Source organism: Rousettus aegyptiacus, unplaced genomic scaffold (assembly GCF_014176215.1).
Source record: "Rousettus aegyptiacus isolate mRouAeg1 unplaced genomic scaffold, mRouAeg1.p scaffold_m13_p_7, whole genome shotgun sequence".
Taxonomy (NCBI): Eukaryota; Metazoa; Chordata; class Mammalia; order Chiroptera; family Pteropodidae; genus Rousettus; species Rousettus aegyptiacus.
In genome coordinates, this window is record NW_023416310.1 from 45,884,463 (window position 1) to 45,893,137 (window position 8,675).

General features: G+C 52.7%; 1 protein-coding gene across 1 annotated transcript in view; it reads left to right on the top strand.

The window, feature by feature from the left end:
• VAX2 (ventral anterior homeobox 2) overlaps positions 1 to 7,931 on the top strand; it is a 28,378-nt gene extending 20,447 nt beyond the window's left edge. Inside the window, exon 3 of the mRNA XM_016155787.2 lies at positions 7,256 to 7,931. Coding sequence (XP_016011273.1) covers positions 7,256 to 7,705 — 450 coding nt within the window. The 3' untranslated portion in view covers positions 7,706 to 7,931. The remainder of the gene's footprint in view (positions 1 to 7,255) is intronic.
• Positions 7,932 to 8,675: the final 744 nt, after the last annotated feature.

Genomic DNA, 8,675 nt, shown 5'->3' on the forward strand with positions numbered 1-8,675 from the left:
GTCTAGTAAGGAGGAAGGAGCTCTGAGGAGGCATGCAGAATGGAAGGCTTTTCTAGGCAGAAGGAGAAAAGAGAGGATTTTTCAGGCTTACGTACCCTACCTATAGGGGACAGAGGGGGGCCGTCAGGTGTGTTACATTCTAGTGCTGACCAGAAAATTCCAGACTGACTCATTAAGATTGCATTCCTGGGAGAGGCTGAAACTGCAATTACATTAGGTACTGAGTCTTGTTTTGGTGATGTGGGCTTAGCATACATGACTCCATTTTGGGCTTGTTGTCTCTTTATTTATTTATTTATTTTAACAGTGTTGTGAGGAAGACAAAACATGATATGATAGAGACTAAAAGGAAATCTTTTATTAGGGTGGTCAGTAAGAGTCTCTTTGAGGAAATGATACTGAGCGGACAGGGAAGAAATAGCTAGATGAGGAGCCAGAAGAAGAGAAGTCAAGATGCAGGGTAACTGTGAAGACTTTGGGGGTGGGAACTGGCATAGAATGTTCTAGAAAGTGTCAGCAGGCCAGTGCGGCTAGAGTTGGGTAGGTAAGTGGAGCAGATCATGTAGTGCTTAGAGACCATTGTCAGGTGTTGAAGGGAGGATGGCATAAGATGACTGGCATTTTACAGAGGTCACTCGGGCTGCCATCTGGAGAAAGGAGGCAAGAGTGGACCAGTTAGAGGCTGCTGTATGGTCTCTCGAACAGAGTGGTGGTGGAGGGGAGACATGAACTGACCTGAAATGCACACCTAATGGGAGATCGGGCCTGCTCAGACTTGCTCGTGGAGTGCATGCACAGGGCAAGGGGATGGAAAGAGGTTTGGGGTTGGACAACTGGATGAAAGGTGAGAAATTGTCAGGGATGGTACTTAAAAGGTTGTGAAAGTTGGAGAGAAACGGAATAGAATCTAGAGCTTTGTTTTAGATCAGGTAAATTTGAGGACCCAGTGGTGATGTCAGGAAGGTGTGTCGGCATTTCCCTGGGAACTGGTTTTTCTCTGATTATCTGAGGGTCTGGGTCAGGGCTCTTCAGGGGGAAAGGCAAATCGATTCCTTCAAATGTGCTCAGATGATGGATGGACTCCTAAGGGATAAAAAGAGAGGCACAGTCTTGTGGAAATCCAAGAACAGAGATCGTGATATAAACAGGCCTGATGGAGATTGGAAGCCAAAGGTTGTTGTGGACCCAGGGCTTCAGGTCCAGGTCCTCACGGACCTCCCCTCTGGCGCTCCACTGAAAACGTGGCCCGACTGCTCTCCAAGCGCCTGCTTCTCTCTGTGCCTGCCCACTTCCCTTCTCTCCCCACTGTCAAACAGCATCTTTACCCACTTCCCTGGATACCATGAGGGCCTAGGTGTGGTCCAAATTCTGGCAGAGAAAGCATAGGGCTTTCTCGAGGCCCATTCAAATTCCTAGTCTCTTCCTTACCCTCTATGTGCCCAATTAAGTTGAGTTGTCTGAACATTTAAAAAAGAAACCCATTTATAGGACCTGGTGGCCAGAACAGTAAAGCCCTTCTCCCCTCTCCCCACCACCCACAGAGTTCTGCAGGATGAGGATCCTTCTGATGTAGGAACAGTGAACAAGACAGGGCACTGCTGATTTCTGCCCTTGGCCTTGTCCAGAACCTAAGGTTGTGCAGTGAAGGAGGGCCTTGGAGCGCAGGAGGGGGTCTCAGAGGGATCTCACTCTTGGAACCATCAGCAGAGCCCTCCACCCACCCCATCCCCCAAGGGTGCCTGTACTGAAAGCTGCCCTCCTGTGAGGACAAGGAGGGCCCCATGTGGTTCAATTCCCCTCGTTTTTAGAGCCTCCCCCTCCTCAATACACTTTGTCACTCTGCTTTGTTTCGAGGAGAATGGTGTTTGATTAAAGCAGTGATTTCCAAGGTATGGTCTGCAGACCACCCATATGTGGAACCTCCGGGGTTCTTTTTAAAATACAGATTCCTGGTTCAGATTCCACACTCATCCCACAGGTCCCAAGTCAGAATTTTTAGGGAAAACCTGACACCCTACATATTTTTCAGTTGATGTGGTCACCATGCTTCTTAAAAGGCTTCGGTATCTGTCAGGCAGTTTACTAAGTCCGTGATTATTAGCTCAGTGAGTCTGCACAACAAACCGATGAGGAGGTATTATTGCAAATGTCCTTTTACAAATGGGGAAACTGAGGCACAGAGCAGTTAAGTAACTTCTCTCATGTCATCCAACTAATTAAGAGAAAAACCAGAATTGAATCCAGGGCTGTGTGGCCACAGGGTCTTCTTCGTTGTATCATTTGCTACTTCTACAGAAACACCAAGTCAACAGCACTTGCTGACTTATCTCCCCCGCTGTTGGTGTCTGAGACCCAAATGGGTAAAGATGGATTTTTATTTATTCTCGTTTTCTCAGCACCTGGAAATCCTGACATGTATTGGATGCTTGCTATTCGCATGTTGTATGAATGAAGGTCAGAACAGAAGATGTGGCTGTGGATGAAAAGAAGGCATGAGGCTGGCTCCTGGGCTCCCCTCACTCAGCTGGCCTGGGGGACGTTTTCAGGGCCAGGGGCCAGGTGCCAGGCTAAGGACAAACCGCCAAGTCCCAGTACTGACGTGATCGCCACTTAACTTGCCTCTGCCCATTGCCTCTGCCCCAGATGGCTTCTTCCAGAATAGTAGAATAGGGAGTACTTTCCTGGCCCAGGTTACAAAAACCAGGGTTACACTAGATACACAGGTACCGTGCGTCTCAGATTAAGTACGTGCCCACGGTCACAGGAAGCAGTCCATTAAAAATTAATGTCATTTCCGAATCAACAATGAGTTTTAGAATTTAACACTGACTATTCATGAGCCTGAAGAAAGGAATGATCTTCCAGCAAATGCTTCCTTTCTCCTGGCAGCCAAGTGGAAACCATGACCACGCCCCTGATGTGCAGCCACGGGTCACAGTGGGGTCTCGCAAAGGATCAGGGGTGAAGCTACCGAGCAGTCATTGAGTTCCAGAGAATCAGGAGAGGGATGAGGCAAGAAGGCACAGCCCCCAGGGAGACCATAGCAGGCACCTAGAAGGCAAGGGGAGGACAACGCCCCAGGAAGTGCCCTGCACTTCAGGATAGGACCTGTGCCCCTGAATTGAGGGCAACTGAATTGAGCCTTAAGGGACCAGTAGCTTTGGTCCTGGGAAGAGTGTGACGCTCTGAGGTGGAACTGCAGGCTTCCTGGAGGAGTGGCGAGTTCAGCGGCTCTGAGCCTACCTCTTACTCGGTTTGTCCCTTGTTCTCTGAGCCTTACAAATCTATGACGCTTTAGGGACTGGGATTCATGATGGGAAGTGGACAGGCAGGTCTTCTCACTCCCACCTCCACAGCTTCAGCACCCACCTTCATAGTTCCCAACATTAGAATCACCTACGGAGCTTTTAAAAAGTACTGATGCCTAGGGCCCGGCCCCTAGAGGTTCTAATTTAATGGGTCCAGATGGGGCCTGGATATTGGGACTTAGGAAAAAAAGGACCCCGGTAACTCCAAGGTGCAGCCAGGAGTGAATTCCTGACCTAGACCCTGACGCCCAACAAACAACAAAAGGCATGCCACACCCCAGCCCCGGCCGGACCTGCCCTCTGCCTTCTCCTCCCCTCCTGTTCCAGGCCCTTCTTCCAGGAGATTCTCACAGCCAGCACCAGACCACGCCCACCTCTCCCAGCTGTGCCTGAGCTGCAGAGGGGCAGGACATGTGGGAAAGCATCTCAGTCACACCCCTGTTACTGCCACTTTCTTTGTACCTAATTGCCCTCCTTATGCTGGGAGTGGGTCAGTGTCACTCTCCCACGAGGCCCTCGGCTTCTTGAGGGCAGAAACTATGACTTTTGGGTCTGTCCTCTCCCCCTAGTTCAGAGCCAGGGACAGAGAACTGAGCACTATTAACAGTAAATAACTCACATCGAGGGTGAGCCAGGTACCATGCAAAGCCCTCTGCATGGATTTCCTTATTTGATCCCTGCAACATCCCAGGTATTCTTGTTCCCACTGGAGAGATGAGAAACTGAGGCTCTGGGTTCTTGGGGGTGGTGCTGGCCTGAGATTCTAAGAGGGTGGGTGCGAGCTAGGCAGAGAAGCTAGGAGGCTTCCCAGCAGGGGAAAGGAATGTGGCAACATGCAGGTTCGAGGTCCCCAAGGATCCGGAGCAATTGAATTCCAGGAATGACAGAGATAAAAGGGTTTTCTTTGTTCTAATAGCTTCTTTCAGCCAGAACTGGTCATATCTCCCTTGGCCTTTCCTTATGATACCTCCTTCAAATGTTGGCTCTTCAGAGGAGCTGTATTTGCCGTCCGTCCCATTAATAAAATAGTCACCTCCCCGTCTCTTCCCCACCTACCCTGCTGCCTTTCTCTGAAGTGGTGCCCACCTAAGTGTAGTCCTTGGGCTGCTGCCAGCCTACAAACTGTTACCCGTTGATGACTGGTTAAGTGCAGAAATGGAGAGTGTTTAGATATGCATATAGCAATATTTATAGTAATTCATTTTAATTGTATTTTACAAAAAAAAATTTTTTTGATCTGCAACAGATTGGAAATTTTTCACAGTGATTCCTTATCCCAAATAATTCGAGAGACGGTTCAAAGCACTTACTACCACCTGACGGTCATGCCCGTTTGTTTTTATTTGTTGTTCGTCATGTCTCCTTTCTACACTGCACACTTCGCATAACAGGGTTCGCTCTGCTTTATTCACTGCCGATTCCACCAGCCTTGAACACTGACTGTCCGGCACATAGTAGGCACTCAATACATATCTGTTGAATGATTGAGTGAGTAAATGAATGAAGCAATCAGTTTCAAGTAGTTCCTATAACTCTCTGGTCACCTTTGGTTATTGAAACTTAATCCAATTCAGTTTAAAACACCAAGCACTTCTATTTCAAATGTCCTCTGCTCCTAGTCCCCAGAACAGAGCTGGAGGGACCTGCAGGGGACAGACCCCCTCCCTGTCTAACACTCCCCTTTGTAGCCTCTGGAAAGGAGTCTTGTCTGAACCACCTGCTCCCTCTTCTCCCATCAACTACCTCCCCTGGGGTCAGAGGGCAGGGAGGGTGGTGGCAGGAAGACAGAGATCTTTTTAAATAGCTAGGCACCTTCTGGTGTGAGGAGCCTCACTGGGTGGAGGCCTTCACTGGAGAGGCGATGATGCTCAGCATTGCCTTAGGCAGCCTTAGCTCTGCCCTGCTCAGCATTGCCTCAGGCAGCCTTAGCTCTGCCCTGGTCCTCACCCAGGCAGCCCTCATGCTTCTGCCTCCTCCTCCTCAACTCTCAGTTCCTTCACCCAGAGCCACCAAGATACTGGCCTCCCTCACATCCTCCAAAAGCTCGAGGGACCCAGCAAGCCCTTCCCGTCCTTTTCTTCCCTGGTTGTCCACCCCATGGTTTCTACTCATTCCGCTGGCACACACTGCTCCAGCTGGCTGCCAGCCTCCTAAAACCTGCAGGCCAGAAACAGGGTCAGCCTCGGTGCTCCCTGAACTCAAGTCTGGGTGCTGCAGTGGTGGCCCAGTGACATGGGCCTGCAGATGCCGTAACTCGACGTCTTCCAGCTGGGGAGTGAATGCCAGTCTCTCTTCTCAGGCACTTCTAGCCCCTATGAATGAATCTTTCAGGGCCCCCTGACTTGCCTTCTGTCAGGGAGCACCCTCGCCTTCTCAAAGAGGGGAGGAAGTCCCCCGTCACCGTTAGGGGTCCCAGAGAGCTGACCGCTGAGCTTCCCTCCCAGCCTTTCTTCTATAGGGCAAGGCAGTGGTAGAGGGCTAGTTCCCTCTCATAGGCCTCGAAAAGGGCCTCTCTGCCCTCTCATTGGTGGTTCCATTTAGGACGTAGAGTACTTGATACCTCTTTGTCCCCAGGTTTGAGTTGTGGCCATTGGAAGTCCCCCCTCAACATCCTGCCACATCCTCTCACACTTGGTATCATGTCAAGAAACCCAGCCCTTACAGGCGATGAAGTCGGAGGGACTGTGATAGATTCAAACAAAGGAATGGCCAGGTTGGGTTAGAGAGCTCACTTCAGAGGTTGTGTTGGGGTTAAGGTGGGAGAACTGAGACCATCCTCAAACCAGGCAACTGGCCCCTGCCGTACGCCCTGACACTTGAGAGGGTCCCACTTTAGCCCTCCCCTGGCCATGCCTCTCTCTGGGGGGAGGATTCTGCAAAGCCAAGGGGTTGTGCCCACCACCATGATCCTGTGCCAAACTCTAGACCACACCCCAGGTGTCCAAGATTCTAGAATTCCCTGCAAAATGGCCCGAGCCCACTTCTGGCCCCTGCCTGGGCTTCTCCCCATGTCTGTCCTCCTAAGGGCCATTATTTAGCACCCTAGGCCCAAGAAGTGGCCGATGGGGGCTGTTTGCAGAGTGTGAACAGGCTGGGGAGCCCACACATGTGCAGGTCGTGAGCCAGAGCCTTCCGGTTTCCCATTGTCCCCAGCTTTACCAATGCTAAGGTTAAAGCAGTCGTTCTCTCCCCTTGGGGCCACCTGGTGAACTTTAACGACTCCTGGCGTCAGGGTCCCAGCCACCCTCATTCTGAGTGGATTGGTTTGAAGGAATGAATGCATCAGGCTCCCCAGGTGGCTCCCATGGGTGGCCAGGGCTGAGAGACGTGGCGGGGCAGATGCTGCCACAGCCCAGGCAGGAGGAGCAAGGGAAGGCAGGAGGGACTGCACTGAGGCTCGGGGAGGGGACCTCGGCGGCTCTCCCTGGTTTCTGCGTGGGTGGGTGGAGGTGCCCCTCATAGAAGAGGAGGGGAGAGGCCTCTGTGTCCGGGGGTGGATCTGACTGGGTCTGTACGTGTGGCGTTTAACACACAGTTGGATAATGGCCTGGATCTCTCCACTTGGGAATTACCAGGACATAAATGGTGGCTGAAGCCACAAACTTGGCTAAGAGCGGAAGGCGTATTGGGCTGAGAGGGGAATTTCCTTCATGACCTCCAAATTCCACCCTCCGTCTGCCAATCCATTCCTCCATCGTAGGCCAGAGTCAGCTTAACAGTGGAGGGGTGTCCACGGTTTGGCGGTGAGCAGGGTCCCTTATCAGTTCACCCAAAGCAGGCTGGTTGGGGGAAGACCTTGATGACGATCTGAATGCTCTTCTTTCCCCTTTCACTCCACCCTTGCTCCCCCACCCCCCACACCCCTACACCCTCATACCCTTCCTCGCCTTTGCTCCTCCCGTCTGCCCCCTTTGCTTGCCTGACACCCCGGCCCTCTTTACCCCAAGGTGAAGGTCTGGTTCCAGAACCGCCGCACCAAACAGAAGAAAGACCAGAGCAGAGACCTGGAGAAGCGGGCATCCTCCTCGGCGTCCGAGGCCTTCGCCACCTCCAACATCCTGAGGCTGCTGGAGCAGGGCAGGCTGCTGTCTGTGCCCAGGGCCCCCAGCCTCCTGGCACTGACCCCCAGCCTGCCGGGCCTGCCTGCTGGCCACAGGGGCACCTCCTTGGGTGACCCCAGGAACTCATCCCCGCACCTGAACCCACTGACCTCAGCCTCCGCGTCCCCTCCGCTGCCACCTGCTCCTCCAGCGCTCTGCCTTTCCACTGCCCCACTCCTGGACCTGCCTGCCGGCTACGGACTGGGCTCCTCGGCCTTTGAGCCATACAGCAGGCCCTACAGCCGGCTAGAACGGAGAGTAGGCAGCCCCAGTGGCGCCAAGAAAGCAAACGCTTAAGCCTCCGCCCCCATGTGACACTTTGTCCCCAAGCACAGCACCACCCCACCTCCCAAGCCCAGAGGAGGTGGGCAGCCACAAGCCCCCACCGACCTGCCCCACAGCTCAGAGACTCTCGACCACGACCAGACAGCTGTGGTCACGCAGCTCGTGTGCGTGAGTGCCGTGTGAGTGCGTGCGCCTCTCACTGAAATAAAAGGCTAACAATGACAAGAAGGGAAACAGAGTCCCCACAGCTCCACCACTGCCTCTCTACCCTCTCGATGGGGAGGAAAATGGACTCGGGTCGGCGGGACCTTTCATGGGGAGGGGCAGAAACTGGGGCCATGTCCACAGTGATGGGGGTACCTGACTCTCACTCCAGGTTAGAGCTCCCAGCAGGGGCATTCCCAGGCCCACGGGGGCAGCGCCGGTGCTTTCGTGGGGTAAGCATTGCCCTCGGCAAGCTCCTCTTTCAAACATAAAAATACTTGAGCAGAGAGATGCGGAGTCCTTCGAGAGGGTGCGTCCAGAGAACCCGAGAGAGGGAAATCCAGGTGAGACGCCACCTGCTTTAGAGGGCCCACCCATCCCAGACACAGCAATACGAAGCACTTAAATTTTTTTCATTGTTGCTCAAATAAGAAACATGTATTTAACTATGAATTTTGTAATAATTGTAGATTTATAGAAGTTGCAAAGGTAATTCAGAAAATTCCTTGTAACCGTCGCTCGGTTTCCCCCGATGGCCGAATCTTCCATAGCTACGGTATAACACCCAGACCAGGAAATCGACATCGGGACCGCGTGGGTGCAGTTCCCTGGCATTTCACCACTCGTGTGAGATTCACGGAACCACCGCGGCCGTCCGGAATCAGAACCGTCCATCACCGCACGTTCTCCCCACACTACCCCTTCCTCGTCACACCTACCCCTGCGTCAGCCCACAAGAGCTCTCTGAAAGAATGGGAATTGTGAGAGAGGACCAGAG